This window comes from Salminus brasiliensis, chromosome 16 (assembly GCF_030463535.1).
Source record: "Salminus brasiliensis chromosome 16, fSalBra1.hap2, whole genome shotgun sequence".
Taxonomy (NCBI): Eukaryota; Metazoa; Chordata; class Actinopteri; order Characiformes; family Bryconidae; genus Salminus; species Salminus brasiliensis.
Genome location: NC_132893.1, coordinates 16426248 through 16447220, shown reverse-complemented (window position 1 = coordinate 16447220; position 20973 = coordinate 16426248). Strand labels below are relative to the sequence as shown.

Below are 20973 nucleotides of genomic sequence, written 5' to 3'. Positions count from 1 at the left end.
ACAGGAGTTTTGATGACATTGATAATGAATACAAGTTCCACCAGTACTGCGTCAATAAATTTGGCCTTGTAGAGCCAACTAAGTACTTCCTTGGACATGATTCAAATAGATTCAAAAGGGATATATTAGGGTGTCTACAGGAGTCACCCTTTTTTCAGAAAAACACTTGCAGATACAGTTATACACTGATCATTTTAAAAAATTGAATTGTTTGGGGTTTTAAAAGTTGAAACAAAATAGTAATGTTATTTCCTTATTGCAAATCTGCCCCCAAAGTATAGAACATCCATGTTACTGTTGTTGTTTGTGTGCTTGACAGAGGTATGTGACTTGTTAAGACTTCAAGCTGATGGGGTGACTAACAATACTGACAACGAGAAGCACACAATCGAAGGGGCACTTGTATCCAAGACAATCTTTCTGCTCATTCTTTGGCTGGATTCTCCACTTGTTTCAGCGATAGAAGGATTTGTAGGTACTGTCTATGCCACTATGGAGATATTGCCACCCACACAGACTGCACAGAGCTGCTGTCCACAAATATCATTTAAACCACCGTGAGAGAAAGGTCTTGTATGATGTAACAGAAACATTCTCTTTTGATGTCATGCCACATTTTTGCCATCCACCAGTTCAACACTCATTTGAAAGAATGTTGCTTTGGACAGAAAGACAAGACACATAAGTCTGTGCCTGTGAAAGAATCCGTTCTTCATGGTACACCTCTTCCAGGGAAAGCAAGAGAAAAGTGGACTCTTTTCTGCCTTTTTCATCTTTTGATAGGCAGGTTTGTTTCTAAAGACAGACCTCACTGGCATATGTACCTTCTTCTGCAGATCATTTGTGAAATCATCTTAGTTGGCCTGATTCCAAATCCTGTCTCCTGGCAAACTAACAACAAATCTTGCGCACATCCTCAAATTATTAGTGAATTTGGGCCTCTGAGAAGTCATGGTGCATGCTGTGTGATCTTCTGTTGTTTGCAGCTTTCAAAATATTTCTCACACTAGCAAAAAGGTATCAGTGATGGCGGTGTTGGGATATACACAAAAGCATAACTGATGTGGTACCTGGTGCATGTACTGAATTCCCTATTTTAAGACTGCAAGATCTGTAAGAAGTCACCACTTTTGAGGACATTGCACATGAGTCTAAGACTAAACAAATTGTAATGGACATCACATACAAAGTTGGAGTTTTTTTGTCCTTTATGTAGTGCATAGAAGAGAGGATTATTTGTTTTAAGAAGAAGCAGATTTCCATTCATTAGATGTATATCCAGATGATAACCTGTTGCTCACTCTACACCACAAGCCAAAAGGACATTTCATCCAACACATACAGAGTTACTGTTAAGAGACTCTGAGTCATAGTAACTCTGAGTTAGCACTGAGTGAGCTAAAGATGTCAATTTGTAAAAGTGAAAGTTTATTTCTTTTCTTTCCCTTTTTTTATTGTTTTGAAGAAAATGACATATGACAATTACAAGCAACGCTTGTAAGGCTTACTGAAAGGATGGTAGAGAGATTAATTCCCTCCATAAAACATCAGGCACAATTTCCAAAGTATCTATGTAAGTAAAAAGTATGTATGAAATCTATGAAGTATCTATGAACTCCTCATTGTCATCATCAGCATCATCATCATCATTGACCATAATAACATATGAGAGCAGGTAAGATACTGTAAAAATACAGCAATTCTAATTATTTCAAACTATGGGGCAATCAAACCAGCTTCTTTGGATAAACAGGCCTCTTGTGAGTTTTACCGTAAACAATATGTTAACAATTTCTTTGTGAATGCATACATTTGATGGTTACCTCTTACTATATTCTTGTGTCATTTGTTAAATGCACTGTAGGCTCAGAAAGGAGCATTGAAGCTCATATCTATACTTTTTAATATCATATATACTTTAAAATATGAAAGGGTTCTTGATGGAACTCCCTGAGTGGGTTCTACATAAAACCTTTAAAATATGAAAGGGTTCTTGGTGGAACACCCTGGGTGGGTTCTACATACAACTCAAAGAAGGTGGAAAGTAGAACAGCTCATGGGAGGTTCTATGTGGAACCTTTCACAGATGGTTCTAGGTATAACCCTTCAGAAGGGTTTTAAGTATAACATTTATAAATGGTTCTATTTAGCACCAAAATGGGTTCTCCTATGATGACAATTTTTTTTATTAGTATTACTCAAACTTAGTGCAGCTTTTGATACAATAGACCACACTATCCTCCAAACACACTACTCTATTTATGGCAACAATATCTTGTTTGATGTTGAAATGTACTTAATTTTAAATGTAAAATAAGTAGATTTTTTTTTCATAGGAAGTGGAAGGATAAACACGGGATTCCAGTTTCATTTCAATAAAATGCTTAGCCTATCAAAAAAAACCAAAATGGACAAAGCTAACCAGCCCAAGTCGCACATTAGTATGGTTTGAGCCAAGAAATCAGCAAAAAAAATACTTTTCTCTGTAGGCCTTATGATTTAGGAATTACCGGGCCACACAATAGCACTAGGTTTATTTGAGCTTATTTTGCAGTGGAAACTACCCATTGACGTAAGTTTCATGTCTATGTGACAATTCATTTCAGGGATAAATCAGAATAACATAATATCCTGGAATACAGGAATGTCGCCCCTTTATTCCAATGGTTGACATAATTTTTTTAGGCTAGCTATTTGTCATTAGTACTTAGCTGTATTTTGTACTTGTACAAGTATATGTCTAAAATTTACTTGTCCTGGTAGCCAGAGGTATATTATTCAAATCACTCACTAATCACTATGTATATGCTGTATATGTAACTGAGCAATTTATTATTACCTAAATTACCTTAGTGTTCCTTGGTTACATTTTCTGCTTTTTAGTCTCAAATATGTTGCCCTTATTTTGAACATGAGAGGGGTAGATACTGTCCACTAGTTTTTACTTCAATCATTTTTAGATGGTCCCCGGCACCAAAATATGCACAGAGATGTAAAATTTGAAGCTTAATCTTTGTCAATTAAAGAACAGAGTTAACATACAGTCCATTAAAAGTTGTGGACATAGTAATTGTTTTATTTGGACAAGCATTTTCTAGTTATAAAGTACATAATTGTGTGTGGCAAATGTAAAAAGTTATTTATTAATTATGTCAATTATGTTAATGTGATTAAATACTAGTGTCATGCTATGATTTGCATGAAACCAATCAATAAAGAGTGATGTGTTTTCAAATCAATGGTTACTGCCACTGGGGAATGTTACTGCAGTACCTCATTTAACTATAACTGGTTTAGCACTTTAGTGTTAATCTATATCTATTCTAATCTATTAGATTAATCTATGTTAATCTTATCTGCTATACAATACCAAAAAATATAACATGATCTTAGTCATGTTCTGCAGAATGTTCTGCATATGCTTTAGGGGCACTCCAACTCTTGTTAGCAGCCCGCATGGATGAACACTCCCATGGGCACAAGTAACTGTGGTTGCTCACTCACTCAGCGCATGCACGAGTGAAAATTAATTCTGAGCAACATTTCCTTAGAGAGCTGCTCTCTTGGGACAGCATTTTAAAATCTGCCTTGGCAAACATTTGTCCTTTTTCTCCTCCCTCTGCTTGCTCATATCTGCATGAGGGCAGAGAGAAAATAAAAAATGAGCACAGTCCTGCAAGATCGTGACACAGACATGCCAGATATTTTATTACAAACCCTTCTAGCCAAGCCAATTATATTTTAATGAACATATAATTTGCCTGATCGCTAATGCAGCAGTTAAGCAATGCAGCACTTTGCCTGGCCATAAAAGCATTAAAACTGGGAGCTTTTTCGCAAGGCTTCGGACTCCATGCAGAATTCATAGAATTTTGTTTTAGTTCAAAAGATGTTTTAGCTTTTGTATAGATCTTTTCCTCAAGCACCCTCTGATACAATTAATAACTTACAGTGGATTTTATGACAGAGAGCTTACCAGGAACTGCTGCAGCATAGCAGCTCAAACTACGATATTTCCATCTGCATGTTTTACAGTTTATATGGGCTCTTGTGCTCAAATGCTGTGTTTGGTTTGAGCCACACATGTGAGCCACACATGTAATTCACTTTTAGATTAATTTGTCCAAAGTTTCAGATGTCTAGATGTCTTGGTCTCTAACAAACTTTTGTCTTGTGCCGTGTCAGTCTGATGACAGATGCATCTACTATGGGAAGAGTCACCTGTAGGTGACATTTTAAGATTGTTGGAGGCATCTACAACCAGGTGATACCCCTCATTTCAACAAAATGCAAACCAAACTAAATGCCTTGAGGTTTAAATTAGATTGGCTTCTCCAAAATGTCAAACCATGTGGCACCTGATTCTAATGTTAGACATTAGACATCTGTACAAAATCTAAAGATGAAACATCAGGACTCAGGACATATCAGAAATATTTTATCAAGTGCATCTCACAAACAAAATTCCTTTCCAATAACTGTTCATGCTGTTTATGCTAAATGAGTCAAAGACCAAATGCCCTATGGTGGAGATTAATGAACTATCATCAGACACAAACATACAATTTTTCTTGCGCTCTACAATCGTGTTTAAAGTGTTCAAGTTAACTGTGGTCATCAGCTACTCACTTAATAACACACTTTCAACACCTATAAGCCTAAAAGCATCCATGTGTACCAGATAACAGATGTTGGTTGAATTGGCGGAGTTTGCACTCAGTGCTCAGGTACTAGTGGAAAATATACACACAGTGCCATCAGCACTCGTGTCATGTATTAAACATGAACGAATGTGTGTGCACACTACATGAATCACATGCAATTTGTGTGCACGTGTATGCTTGTTTCATTTCAACCGAGAATCACAATAACTCTGACATGTGAAGCTGTCATACTGACACTGTTGCCTGTGGTAAAGTCAAGCTGTCTAATTAGCCAAGTAATGACTTAACCTTATTTAAGATGCAGACAATTCATAACTGTCACACCTCATAGGCAATTACAACTTTCTGTGCTATTTAAATATTAAAATTTAAATGATGCAACACAGGTGATCAGTGGACTACAGTAGTGTTGTGGTACCTGAGTCCATTTCTAAACAAGCGGACTCTGGACTCTGTCTTGTCTTGGGGTTAAATTGATGAGTCCAGAAAATGTCTGAGGTTAATTAGAAACTGAATTTTTGTTCTATTGTTACTGAATAATAGTCACATTTAAGGTTGTCCAAATCAACATGTTGAACAGCTCAACTCTCTACTGTCTCCATTAAAGCCACTGTTCATGGGATAGCGGACGCAATTGCACAATGCAATTTAGCATTACATACCATTTTTCAAAAAAAGTTACATTTTCTTAGTATGACTTAAGTTAGCATGAATTTAATATTTCTTAATTTTAGGCTATATAATACTTTAGTATACTGTTATTTTACAATATAAATGAAATTAAATGTAATTTATATATATATATATATATATATATATATATATATATATATATATATATATATAGATATATATATATATAGATATATATATATATATAGATATATATATATAATGATTGCATAATGAATAAAGTAATTTACATGCCAGCATATATCCCATAAACCAATAAAACACTCAAAAAAGTAGCTTTTACTATCCTCTGATCAAGGCTGTCTAGTTTTGCACAGTGTGGCATTTGACACTGTAGACCAAACTATTCTAACAGACAGGCTAAAACTTGGTTGAAATCACAGGATAAGCCCTGTCTTATATTTATAATATTAATAATATTGTTATTGCTTTTTAAATTCTTATTTATATTGTGTATATAGTGTAAATTATTTATCTACATTTTGTAAGTGTCTTACTATCCCTTTCTGCTGTGAGAATTTCCCCACTGTGGGACTGCGGGAAAGGATTATCTTATCTTATCTTATCTTATCTTATCTGTCTTGGTTTTGACCTAATTGGTTCACAGCTACACAGATGATACACAACTGACAATTGGCTCTGTGTCAGCTTCCTCCTGCTCAAATCTGACAAAACAGATCTCCTAATGCTTGGCCCAAAAGCCGCATCAGACAAATTATCAAAATGTAATTGGTGCCAGTTAAATTACATGTTTATTACAGAAGTCTGTTGTTCACATTTAAAGCTCAAAATGCCTTTGCCCCTCAGTATCTCCTACCACAGAGGCATGAGCTTTTTTGTACAAAGCCATCTGGCTTTGGAATGATTTTTCAGTCATTGTTCAGGCACTTCAGGCAGACACTTCTGCCCTCCCACTTGGATGAATGCTGATGTAAGATCAACATTGAGTGTTGTAAACACAATGGGCAATATTGAGGTCAGCAAAGTTAGGGTCATGTCTAGACTGGAGTCTTTATCCTACAATAACTTGAGACATTCACTGCACTCCATGATGATTTCCATTTTACTAACTTTAAGACTACTAGTGCCAATGTGCCTGGACCTCTGTTGAATTAGGTTGCTCACTGTAAAGGTGGGTGAATATTTATGCAATCACTTATTGTCCATTGTATATATTTTAATTGAAATTACTTTGTAGTTTTTTGGTAATTTCTTGTTAAAAACTAAAAATGGTTGTCTGGCAAGAACCCAATGAGAACAGGATTAGTCCTAAATGCAGCCAAACGCTGAATTTCACCTTCAGCTTCAAACAGATGTCATTATATTGACATCCTTAATTCACAGACTACAAGCAAAATGTCAAAAAATTCAATTGTAAAATATTTAACAATGAACCATTTAAATAAATTCTTCTCTTACACTCACACAGACATACACACTCACAATCTCCATAATTTGGGCAGATTTCTGCCAGGAAGGCACATCTTTTATACTACAAGTAAATTGTATCCTATATTATAATGCTTCCTGTATTTTTAGCTGCACATACAATAAAATGAAGTGTAAGTTTCCATTATCATAGCAACCACTTTTTGTACTCTGAATTGACATAATAATGGATATGAGTGTGCAAGAATTATTAATACATGTTGTTAGGTCTGGTTTTCTCCATCTGTGGCATTAGACAGATTGGTACCCAAGCTATGACCCCTGGGCAACATGCCTGTGACTGGCAGTATGTGTTTGAGAGAGGAAAGGTCATGATGCAGGATGCATCCTTTCTCCAACAACTACTGGCAGTCACAGGACACAGGGTCATTTGTCCTTTTTTCTGTCTCGTTCAACAATTAACAACCATTCGAAATTATATGACACATTAGTGTTCACCCTGCAAATACTGCTGCCTTATGTAGATGATTTAGACACTATGACAAGGGTTCTCAAGTCACAAGTGTTCATAAAGTCTTCTAAACGAGCACAGTGGTTTATGTAAAGAGGCTCACTACAAACCGTGGGTATCAGAGGCTGTGCATTACATGGCAGTTCACAGGGGATGTTTAGAGGTAAGGGAAAAACATAGATTACACTGCAGCTTTTGTGTGCTGAGGGTAGAGGGTGTGATGATCAAGAGGCTTGTTGAGCAGATGAAGCTTAGTGATTCAACAATTTCCTAAAGTTCTTGGAGTTCTCAGGCCTGCTGCTCCACATGAGCACATAATACATAACCTCACTCCTTTTTGACCTCAACTAAATAAATGAGCGAGCAAACAACCAAATGCCTCAAAAGTTCAATTTCAACACAGCACACAGAAACAGATTTTCAAAATCTGACAGCCATGCTTAGCAAATTGAAAAGAGGGAGGGGGGGTGGTATGGGGATGTATAGTAAATATGTGGTATGTCAGTGGTAAAACAGAAACACATATATGGTTCACACCCACACAAAAGCTAACAAATGAAATGCAAAAATGCACAAAGAATGCACCACTAAGAATCAGTGCAATAAATAATAATAATAATAATAATAATAATAATAATAATAATAATTGTTGTTGTTGTTGTTATTATTATTATCAGTGCAATGAATTAAGTAACAATGCCAAGTATTGTTTTGGGGAAAACAAAGTCACATGACAATTAGAGATTTCTGTACCATCCTGCAAAGAATATAGAGTAGACTGTAAGCTACATACTAAGCATCCACAGAGCATTTAGAGGTACCTCTATGGTAACTGTAGTCTTTTCTCTCCCACCCCATTCTCCTCACTACCTCCTGTACTTAGAGAGAATGGCTCACATACACATAGTTTTCTTTTATTTCTTTACTATCAACAATTCTTTTTGTTAATGCTGTTGGGATAAGTGATGTTTCTTTACAGTTGTTTATGTGCCACAAATTGCCTGATTGGTCTTTCATGCAATGTGAGGATCTAAATGGAGAATAGAGAGACAACACAGGAGCTGGGGGTATGTGTCACAATCACCAATGTTGCTTTGGTAAAAGAATAATTATATTGCTAAAAGCATAATTAGATTACACGCTCATTCCACAATATTATTTTCAGATTACCAAAAAACAAAACGTCACTAGAATAGTTGTTTCAGTAAACAGAATTGACCTTATGTTTGGACGCTTTCATTAGACAATTAAAATCAATATGTTACTTGCTTTATGTGAAGACCATGTCACTGCAAAATCCAAAACATTTCATTTAATCTGTCCTTCGCTTTGCCCAAGCATGGTGTAGAAGACTTCGCACAAAGCCAAGAAAGATATTAATAAAAGTGAAGTATAGCAGAAACTTGTTAACCAACAAGGACAGCTCCATTATCAGAATATCTGGAGCCAGATCTCAGCAGTGAGCATAACAGTGGAACCTGTGCAGCTTTACTAAGCATCGCAACCTCACCTACCTCAAGAGCTTCCAAGGTCATAAATCCAGATATAGAGAACCCATCAATGATGTCCTCCTCAGCTGATGTGGACTCTTTCCTCTTCCTCCTGGGCAGTCTGGGTCGTGAGGAGGTAGGGTTTTTGCTTTCTTCCCGCTCAGATTCTGACGATAATCGGACCACAGAGTCCCGGACATAATTATTCCTGATCCCCTTAGACCTCCTCTCTCGATCACGCTCTGACCGAGACTTTCGCTTTTTCCGGATGCCACTGCACCGTGGACCATCCATTTCATGAAGGCTACAGTAAACTTCAGAGACACTTGCTTTCTTTTACAGATGTGATGACACGTCCACTTAGTTAGACTTAAATGTCCACAATTCCCAGGCAACAGCTCAACCAGTCGACCCAATCAGACCTTGGATAAAATAGGTGAGCACAATCAAAACTCAGTGGTCATATAGGATTCACACCAGATTCCAGGTTGATATTTCCATAATGAAATGAATCCAATAGTAAAACTTGCTGTCAGTGGTCCAGCCCAGATTGTATCCACAGAGTCAAATCCAACCCAGCATTCTCACAGAGATAAGAAATAGATCACTTTTGTCTTTCTGCCACAGGAGCCTTCAGTATAAAATGCCTCCACATGGTTGGTCAGAGAGAATCCCAGAAGTGCATGATGCTACCTCCTGAAAGACAAAATGAGCATATTTGTGTCAAATAATTAAAATAAATTCATGCAGGCAAAAAAAAAAAATGAAGATATAAAGTCATATAAACACTTTTATGCCCAAATCACAAAACATAAACACATGCCAAACGAGTCATGAATACAACCTATATTAGTTTAAAGTACATCATGCTTACCCAGAACTATGTGGTAGTATAAACCATGACTTCAATGCTCACTCTGAAGAGCATTAGTCTCATTATCCTAATGCTACATACTGTATTTAAAGCACATTGTAACGCTAACATGCTATAGTCTTTCTTAATAATGCAAATGCTACTTTGTAACACCATCTGTAGCTAAAAGAGCTATCCAAATTAATTTAAATGTAACTGAATTCTTCTTATAATGTCAGTTCTACCCTACAATCAGTGGTATTAGGAAAACTGTCACATCAAAACAACACAAGGCAGGTTGTCCCCTCTACATTAGCAACTTCAGTTGTTAAGTGTCACAGCAAAAAAACTTAAACAGTTAACAGTCAAGCTTTGGCCAGTGCTTAATTGCTTCATCAAGAACAAGAACAGCGCTGCAGTTATCATTTATTCTTACTGTTCGTACTGTTTTTGTCCTTGACCTCCATACTACACATATCAGTGCAGCTTGTTCTTTTCTGGCTGTCTTTTCTCAAATCAACCCAGACAAGGCTTTTCTGTATAGAAAACAGTAGTCTATGGCTGTAGTAATGTTCTGACATTACACTTACACCTTCAGGTCTCTAATTAATCTGTCAATCATGTTCTCCAAGACACCTCATACTTCCTGTAAACAGTCTCAACTGAAAGACCAAGTTGCAAATACATATGACCAAATCACAATGTATAAAACACATGCATTAAATGTGTGTCCTGTTAAGACTGTTAAGCCATCTTCAAATCCTTGAATCAAAATCTCTCATTTCAAAATAAGTTCAAAAATTAATAAAAAAAGATTTCCACAGTGGATGAATGTTATTAAGTGTTTGTACACCTTTTTGGTAATTTACATACTTCTTTTGTTGAGCACAGGTAATTTAAGCATGCCTCTAAAAAATATCACCGTTTTTGGATTCTCATTGACAGCTCCTCACCGGAACACATCCCCAGTTTCCATGGTCCTGAAGGTATGACATCATAGCCTACTGAACCATCTAGCACAACTTCACAGTATGACAGTATGTGTGGTTTTGAAGATACCCAAAACGTTATTCACCAATAGACAGCCATCTCATGTAGAAAATGTTGTATAGCAGCATACTGCAATCTCTAGAAAGCCACAGCTCACTAGATAAGACAGAACACTGTCCAAAAAAGATCTTTACTCAGTCCCGCCTTCTTAACAGTACCCGGCATTCTATTCCCATCTATTCCCATCCCCTGACACTGACTTTAACCTGCTGCCCATGCCAGCCCCTAAGTAATGCCACATATATAAAGCAGCACTTGCAAATGGCTTTACATCTAGTCTCTCAACTCGCCCTCCCTTCTATATATCTCGTCCCTCACTGGACCTCCTGTTCTTTCTCGCAAGCTTCGGCGAGTCCTTTTTGTCTGCTTCTCTCCGCCCATAAATCTCTCCGCACCGCGGACAGGGGAGCCCCACAGCAGCGCCCCGTCACTGCCTCCTCTCCTGCTTTTTCAGCACCCCAAAAACACAAAGCCAACCTTTTTTCACCCTGCAACACACGTCATGCAATACCAAGAAATGCAAACCCTTGTAAGTGGAGGAGCGTCCGGGCGAGCCGTCGACATTCAAAAATCAACGCTCTGAAACAGTGGAAAACAAATAAAAGAGGGCAAATTGTTCAACTAATTATTGGTGCAAGGAGGCAGCTGTGCTCTTTCCCAGTCCGTGCAGGCGGGTAAGCTGGGTAGCGCGCACTGATACAGCAGTACCGCAGTGCCGCTTCACACGGCGTGCGCTTCCTCAGCACAAGTAGTGCTACGTGTGAAGTCCAACAAGAAAGCGCACACTTTTTTGAACAAATATAGCAACATACAAGATTGTAGCTCCTGATTGTTCCACTGAGGATTTGTAGATGATCTTACAAACCTAGGATATGAACATTTTAAACTAGCACTCTTGATGTTTTTTTCTCAACCGGTTCTTGGACGCTTGCCTCTAAATAGAAACGACTAGACTAATTGTATCTTAATTACTTCTACCTATTAGGGGATTTTCTTTTTTTTAAAGCGGTTTAGCCATACTTTTATTTCAGGGGTGTTGTGTTGTTCTGCGGCAATGTTTCCCCCGGTACTGAAGGCACCCGCCCTGCACGGTTTAGTGGTTTCCCTGCTTTAACAAAAAAACTTAAACACAATCGTTACTGACCATTTAACTATTAATTACTATAAGAGGAGACAACCACACCAAAACTATTACAGGCTAATTATTAAAGCCGCTGAATATTCCTTGGAGTTAAGTTAAACCCATCCTTATGAAATTGAAGAAATACAGAAAAGGGAGTGCAAAAATATTCAATCATTTAATGTGTTTAATATATATATTAATACATTGACCACAATTTCATTTATAAAAGCAATAAAAGAGAAAGGTATCCAAGGGGTGAATACTTTAGGCACTGTTGCATATACAGTACATAAGCCATTGTTGGTTATGGTTGGTACATAAGACTTTCATGCTCCACCACTAAATGCTGGGGTGAGTCAATGTTTTTTTCCTCTAGCTATTGGTAACAAACTGCAGGAAACTGGCTCCCAGAACAAATAGGCAAGCAAAACAGTAACTCCGCTTTCCTCCCACCACACTTGTTAACTGAGTTAACCGCATTTTGGATGCATATATTTACGTTTTTACTAAATAAATGGGAATATCTATTTCTTGTAGTGTAGAGGGCATCAGTAGAAGCTTGTATTGCCCCTGGTTTTAAATGTTTGTGACTCTCAGGTTAGGTGAAGTTTACAGTCATGTTGCAGCAGTTCTTGCTGATGTGGAACAGTGTGTAATGGAAGGCTTGAATGACTCGTCTGTTGCTACTAAAGGTTATTTAGACACTCACCGTGTGTTGGATTGGTAATCGGAACACTTTAATTTCTGAAAGTTTGTCCCCTGCCTGAGGGAACATTTGGCAACCAAACAAAACTGGGTTTCTTCCATGAAACAGTTGTGAAGTGATGGTTAAAATTTTGCATACACCTGTTTCAAAAGATAAGCTCATTAGCAAGGTCTTAATGAGTTAAAGTTGGAGAGAGAAAACATTATTTTTTTCAGAGCTGGAGCAAGGAAGAAAAACAGTTATATGGCCCTGGAGCTTTGGTTGGTATGGGTATGTCTACATCCCATATAGATGGACTACATTTGTCCTTTCAACAAATCACAGACCTCCTTCTGATGCTATCTTTTGTTTGTATATATATATGTGTGTGTGTGTGTGTGTGTGTGTGTGTGTGTGTGTGTGTGTGTGTATGTGTATGTGTGTGTGGGGGGGGGGCAGATGTGGCTTGTTCTGAAGTATAAGCACTTACTTACTGTACTTATGTAAATTTGTAAAAATGATTCTCAAGTCCAGCAATTATTGCTCATTGCAATGAAAAGATCTTAATTTAAAATTACTCTTTGATTTTTGCTTAATTAAAGGAATATGTGCAGCCCAATATTGTGTGTTTATTATACTCAGAATTTTGCAGAAACATTTCATATAAATTTGAGGAATGTCAGAGTGAATATAAAATTGAGTACACATAACTAAATATTTTAAGAATATTTTTGGGACACCAGATAGTTTGTAGTTAAGAGCACAATGACTGATCGTTTTAAATGTTTTGAGTCGTTTTTGAGTCTGAGCATTTGATATGCTAGCTGTTAACTGTGTTATCACGTGTGGAGCTGCACCTTTAAAAAACGTTCAATAACAGTTCAAAAGCTGAAACTCAGTTAATGGTCATCCGATCTGTGTGCATAAACACTCAAGTTAATATCCTAACTAAAACTGTATTTTAAAAAAGCTACATGAATGGCCTTTAGTCTTTTTTAGAGGCTTAGTCTCAAATCACTCCCTTCTCTGTGCACTGTGCACTTTCTAGATCATGAAATAGCAGCATGTCCACCCAAATAATCCATGATGTCTTAACTACATTCATTTATAATCTACATTAGGTTAGCCAACTCTCTAACACTTTGGCACCACTCAGTGACTATTATTGTTAAAGTAGTGCACTATGCAGGCAGTGGGGAGACGTTTGAATTCAGTTTGAGGTCATACAGGCACGTGGAGGCCACACACAATACTGAGCCTCATTTTGACTTGTTTTAAGGACATTACATCAAAGTTGGATCAGCCTGTGTTTTTCCACTTTAATTTTGTATGTGACTCCAAATCCAGGCCTCCATTGGTTAATAAATTTGATTACCATTGATGAGTTTTGTGTGATTTTGTTGTCAGCACATTCAACTTTGTACAGAACAAAGCATTCAATGAGAATATTTCATTCATTCAGATCTAGGATGTGTTATTTGAGTGTTCCCTTTATTTTTTTGAGCAGTGTATTTAAGAAGTCTAAATGAAATGTTTATTTTTTTAATTAAGCTACTTTTTCTAAGTAAAGACATGAAACAAAACTATGATTTGTTAGTAATGTCAGTTGAAGACAAACCATTGGTTGAGTTGGTTATAAAAAAAAGACTTGCACTAACTAGGCTTTTTACTTAGTTCATAGTTTTTAATCAGGCAGCTAATTGCACAGGCTGTTGTTAGTGAATTTGAGTATCTGAAAGCTTTGGTTTGTTTGAAACTTTGGTTCTATAATCTGAAATGCAAATTATTTTAAGTATAATCTTTATGGAACTGTTTAACCTGATGAACTGTGCTGACAGATGACCTTTAAAACACTTGCTGGCTGCTGTAGGTACTCTTGTCAACCAGTACTTGGCAGCTCCACCGAAAATGCCCAATGCAAGCTCCACACCACAATAAGAAAAAGGGGTGTGACTACACAGGTGATGGAATTATGCCAGCAAAAATCCAGCCTCTCGGAAGTTTGTCTTTATCAGGTATCTCTGACATCATAAAATTGTACATACATACATTTATTAAAATCAATAATATAACTGATTGGGATTAATAATTTGAACATATATATATAGCAATGTTATTAAGGCTGGGGTTTTCAGTGGTCTGAGAAGTAGACTTCCACATCTGATTTCACCAGTTTTCTGGATAAACTGTATCTATACCACCAGTCTCCTAAAATCAATAAATAAACTGGAAACAGTTGCTTTGGTCTTAAAAGGTAAACAGGAGGGGTTGTTGATTTTTTTTTTGTTTTGGGGGGGGGGGGGGCATTTAAAATAGAAAGTGGTCACACTAAGGCCTAAGTAAAAGGACAGGAATAGACTAACAGACCCTGTTCATACCTGTTCACCGTATTGAGTTATATAAAAAACAAATATAAATGCACCCAAGACACATTTAAAATGGCAAATTTGAGTCGCATTTAGTTAGTACAGTGTAAACAAACAAACAGGCATCAGGATTAACTTAAACATTTCTAACTTTTGTAAAACAAAATTAACACTAACATTAAATAAATGTACATGGTAAAAAAGTGTTGGTTTTACTTAAAAAGTAAGCCAATGTTTTGCATGCAGCTTTTTAAGTAGATTCAACATGAATGATTTTTAAGGAAGTTAAACCAACAACTTTTGTTTCACCAACCTAACTATTAGGTTCATTCAAATTGAAATATTCTGTCAGGCCCACTCCAAGAAATCAAGTTAATTTAACTTAAAATGAGTTACTTACTTCATGTAATCAATTTAAAGTCAATAAAAATACTTGCTTGTGCAAAACACAGAAAGCACTTATTAAATACCTTCATATTCAAACAATTAATACTTAAAAATAACAAATACCAACAATACTGGAAAAGACAAAGATCTATTCATGGCAAGTTCCTGAAATATGTGCCTACATATGTCACTAAATTACTCAGATCTTTAAACATTCCATTTTGAATTTATAATTCTAAACTACACCAAAATAGTGTCTAGAAACTGTTTCAGAAACATTTTAAGATAGCATTAGTTTTTTGCAACCTCTGATGCAAAAGAAAACTAAAACACTGGTGGTAATTTTGCGAAATCTTACAAAATGCACAACAAAAAAACATTAGAGAAAATTAGTCTTGAAATATATACAATACAAAGAAAAGCCATGTTTTGTGGCCTAAAACAACATAAAACAAATAATAGAAATTATTTTAAAACAACAAAACAACAAAAAGGAGTAAAAGTCTGACTTGTCTTTTTTGTCTGTTGTCCACCTGCAACCACTGATACAAAAAAGTAAAACTAAATTGGTGGCAAAATCTTACAAAATGAACAAAAATGCACAGAAAAAAAGAAAGATGAAACTGCTTTACTGCTTATTTCAGTCCTATTAAAACAGTCAATGAAAACCAACAAGTAGCTATTATGTGCAAACAGACCAACTTCTATAATGACCCAAAATAGGCCCAATGAGTCAATGATTGATTAGACCAAGTAGCATAGCAGAGCTTTGAAATTACATTTCACATACATCAGTCAGCCATAACCATACAACCTCCATGTTTCTGTAATCGTTTGTCAGCTCTATTGACCAGATTGCAGTCCACTTTGTTAGTCGCTTTTGACCCTGATATTTAAATGACCACACAGTGCAGGTATTATTTGGATGGTGGATCATTTTCAGCACTGCAGAGACTCTGTGGTGGTATGAGTGGATCAGACACAAAAGTGAGTAGACAAGGTGTTAAACTCCAGCCGTACTGCTATGTCTGATTCATTCAAACCAGCGCAGCACACAAACACACCTCCACCATGTAAGTGACATTGCAGTGCACCACCCAGATATTACCTGCTCTATGGTTGTCCTGTGGGGTTCTGAACATAAAAGGTGTCTACAATGTATGTCGAGAAACAGATATTGGACTACAGTCTGTAGTTATAGAACTACAAAGCTGATATAAAGGACAGTGTAGAAACAAGGAGGTTGTGGTAACAATGTGGTCAAAAAGTGCAAAGAACAATATATTGTACAAACTAGTTGCAAAGACCAGGCCAACTAGATTTCACTGCTAATAAAAGCAGGCAACACCATAACATTTAAAACTAAAATATAAGTAAATTGCAACTTCAAACTAAGAACGAGTCTCCCAAAGCAGAACCAGAAACAAAGTGCATGTTAATGAGTACATCTTTGCAGACAACTTCATTTAACTCAGCAATTTTGACTTTACAGCATGAGTCTTAGGTGACAGCTTCCCACTGTCAAATTTCAACTGCATCTTTTGAAAAAAATTAAAGGTGTACCTTAGCTGCTTGGGGATTTAGCCAAGTAGCAAGGCACTTGTCTTTTTTTATGGTTGACAAACCAACCAAAACTTTGTGGCCTTCCAGTATAACCTCTAAAGGGTTGGCAACTGTAGAACCACTTTTTCATTGTCTGCTGTGCAAATTCAGCTTTCAGTTAGTTGGTGTGCCCAAAAATTAAAAAACAAAAATATTTTACTGTCATGCATTGGTTTGTGTAAAAGCTAACACACAATCTTTTAATACTCACTTCAAAATTATAGGTTTTACACATTAAACTTTAAACAATAATCATTTACATCAAGCTGTAATTCCCACCAGTTACATGTATAATCTAGAGCACCCTTCCCATCAAAGCTTTACATAGTGCAAGTTCCTCACATACCACTCTCCATATAGCTGTTCAGCTTATGTGAAGGAGTTTGCATACCCAAAGGCCAGCTAAGTTAATTTCCACATACAAAAGACCAACTTATACTGTTTTTTTAAATTACTGTTTTAGAGCATCCTTGGGTTAGATAACAGAGAGCATTGCCATTACCAAGCATTTTACTTATTCAAAATATTTGTTTGGAAGGCATTGGCGCTTAGGCTTGGAGATAGGAAAATTAGCTAATTGAAATGGTTTGTCACACTCATTTCCCTTCCATTGACTGGTTTAATACAGAATAGGGAAGAAATCTACATTACATTAGGGTATGTACATTTGTGTAAGTATAGTTCCCAATTATGTGAAACATGCGTGAATGTGTGTTACAGTGTGCTGACATACAGATTCACAAATAAGGAAAGAACACTTTTATCCTGTAGCATTTAATCTTCTCACACCATCAGATTGCATGTATGCTTCAACAGGATGTAATACATCAATAATATCTGTTCCAATTGTACAGTAAGGAAAATAAGTATTTGAACACCCTGCGACTTTCTCCCACTTAGAAATCATGGAGGGGTCAGAAATTTTCATCTTAGGTGCATGTCCACTGTGAGAGACATAATCTAAAAAAAATCTGGAAATCACAATGTATGATTTTTTTATAATTTATTTGTGTGTTACTGCTGCAAATAAGTATTTGAACACCTGCCAATCAGCAAAAAATCTGGCCCTCAAAGACCTGTTAGTCCGCCTCTAAAAAGTCCACCTCCACTCCACTTATTATTCTAAATTAGAAGCACCTGTTTGAGGTCGTTAGCTGCTTACAGACACCTGCCCACCCCACCCAATCAGTAAGACTCCAACTAATAACATGGCTAAGACCAAAGAGCTGTCCAAAGACACCAGAGACAAAATTGTAGACCTCCACAAGGCTGGAAAGGGCTACGGGGCAATTGTCAAGCAACTTGATGAAAAAAGATCAACTGTTGGAGCAATTATTAGAAAATGGAAGAAGCTAAACATGACTGTCAATCTCCCTCGGACTGGGGCTCCATGCAAGATCTCACCTTGTGGCGTATCAGTGATCCTAAGAAAGGTGAGGAATTAGCCCAGAACTACACGGGAGGAGCTGGTCAATGACCTGAAGAGAGCTGGCACAACTGTTTCCAAGGTTAATGTGGGTAATACACTAAGACGTCATTGTTTAAAGTCATTCATGGCACGGAAGGTTCCCCTGCTTAAATCAGCACACGTCCTGGCCCGTCTTAAGTTTGCCCATGACCATTTGGATGATCCAGAGGAGTCATGGGAGAAAGAAAGTTCTGTGGTCACATGAGACCAAAATAGAAGTTCTTGGTCTTAATTTTACTTGCCGTGTTCGGAGGATGAAGAATGATGAGTACCATCCCAAAAACACCATCCCTACTGTGAAGCATGGGGGTGGAAGCATCATGCTTTGGGGGTGTTTTTCTGCACATGGGCGGAACAACTGCACTGTATTAAGGAGAGGATGACCGGGGCCATGTATTGCGAGATTTTGGGGAACAATCTCCTTCCCTCAGTTAGAGCACTGAAGATGGGTCGTGGCTGGGTCTTTCAACATGACAATGACCCAAAGCAGACCTAAACCCTATAGAAAATCTTTGGAGGGAGCTCAAACTCCGTGTTTGAGCCCAGAAACCTGGCTGATCTGAAGAAGATCTGTGTGGAGGAATGGGCCAAAATCCCTGCTGCAGTGTGTGCAAACCTGGTGAAAAACTACAGGAAACATTTTACCTCTGTAATTGCAAACAAAGGCAATTGTACCAAATATTAACATTGATTTTCACAGGTGTTCAAATACTTATTTGCAGCAGTAACACACAAATAAATTATTAAAAAATCATACATTGTGATTTCCAGATTTTTTTCTCTCACAGTGGACATGACCCTAAGATGAAAATTTCAGACCCCTCCATGATTTCTAAGTGGGAGAATATGCAAAGTCGCAGGGTGTTCAAATACTTATTTTCCTTACTGTATCTGTTAACCACAGAGAAGCAATTTATGGATTTTCCTGTGCTACCTGATCTTTTGTGGCCTAAGTTATTTATTCAGCTAATCATCTGTATTCCAGACAGAAATATTTATACAATGCCTGGATCTATAACCATGCTGTATCATTTATGAATAATAGGACTATAGATTTGTGCACTAATGTAGAGATGCATTATCCCCCATCATACTTTTTTATGGTCATAAAATGGATACTTAAAACCATAATTATTTTAGAGCATTTACACATTGCTTAATTCATTCTGATACAATCCAATCATGCCAATATTGTCCTTTCCCTTTAAAATTATGTGCCATAATATTAACACAAACACTTAAACCTGGCATTGTGGTATGTGTTTTTAGACATTTAAACATCTTAACAGTTTAACTATTTAATGGGTTAATGCTGCAGGTCATTTACTGTAACACTGCCTCCATGTGCTGCACACATGCAAACACCAAATGAATAAACTATACTCTCTTCTTTCTTGTCTGAAAAATGCAGGCTTGACTGCTTGACTGCACTGCAGAATAAGGCCAGGCTTTCAGGGACCTTCTTTTTAGGTGGGGAGAAGAGCGAAGGCCCTGTAAGTTGTGTGGAGATGCTTTGTTTTTCTTTCTCTGTTTTATGGAATAGCAGAAAGTTAACCCTTGACTTCATGCCATGTTATGATAAGTGAACATTGCTAAGTGCTCAATTGGTCACTGACAGATGAATTTAACAGCTATTTTGTGGTCAATGCTGTTCTGTCAATTACTTTTTGCTTCCTTTCATAGACATTTAGATGGTATGATTGAGTTGATTGTGGTGCTGGTGTTCAGTTCTACAGTAGGTAGTGTTTGTTAAATCCATGCATTGCATTACGTTATATTCAAGCACAGACACGTCTTGAGAAAATAAATATTTAAGTTAAGATCTCTCCTCTTTTGTTTCTTCTAGACACCTAAGCAATTTTCTTTCTCCTATTTCTGAGATACAGCTCCTGTGAAACACTTGAGTTTTCTCACTTTGTTTGAAAGAATGGGTCTCACTTTACTTGAATGGACCATTAAAGATGCCTTGTAGATGCTCACCTGACATTCTACTAATATTCAACTGAAAATGTATTAAATGCAACAGAACCTAAATGTAACATAGTTAAATGTAAATGACAGTTTATTGAATGTAACCCTGCAACTAACTATAACCCTAACCTTACCGTTGAATCAACCATAAATCCTAAACCTTAAATCTAATCCTAAACCAACCCCTAAAAGGGTAAAGGTTAGAGTTAGGGCGAGGAGTAGATTTGCATTCAATAGACATTTACATTCAACTTAGAGTTGCATTTAATATAACATATTGTTTTGCACAAAGCATTTGCACTAATAACTTTACTACCTCACTGGACTCAATATTTATTACACACTGCAGAATTTGCACACTACCGCCAATTATTTATTTTTCTCTGTCTATACTGTGTTGTGTTGTCTGTCCGCACTTGTTTGTGTTCCACTTGTGTTTTGTATGCACTGTGTCTATGTTGCACCATGGTCCTGGAGGAACGTTGTTTCGTTTTACTGTGTACTCTGTATGTAGTTGAAATGACAATAAAACCCACTTGACTTGACTTGACTTGACTTTTCAACTAATGTCTCACAGGTGACTTAATCTCTTTTTGATCAGACTGATATCACATCAGTCTCAGCTGAACAAGATATATGCCAATTTCCTCATTTCTTATAGAGCTCTTTTCTACATCTCAGATGTATTTCGGTAGTCTCTCACATTTAAGCACATTTAAGC

The 20973-nt window shown here is 36.9% G+C and overlaps 1 protein-coding gene across 6 annotated transcripts in view; it reads right to left on the bottom strand.

Annotated features, from left to right (window-relative positions):
• The window catches only part of auts2a (activator of transcription and developmental regulator AUTS2 a), a 278830-nt gene extending 267511 nt beyond the window's left edge, over positions 1-11319 (bottom strand). For 5 of the 6 annotated variants that reach the window (XM_072659109.1, XM_072659113.1, XM_072659112.1 and 2 more), the window contains exons 1-2: positions 10523-11319; positions 8772-9443 (exon numbers count right to left, since the gene is read on the bottom strand). In XM_072659109.1, the coding sequence (XP_072515210.1) occupies positions 8772-9041 (270 nt within the window). In that variant the 5' untranslated portion in view covers positions 9042-9443; positions 10523-11319. The remainder of the gene's footprint in view (positions 1-8771; positions 9444-10522) is intronic. The other variant, XM_072659110.1, reaches the window with a different exon arrangement.
• Between the last annotated feature and the right edge of the window lie 9654 nt (positions 11320-20973).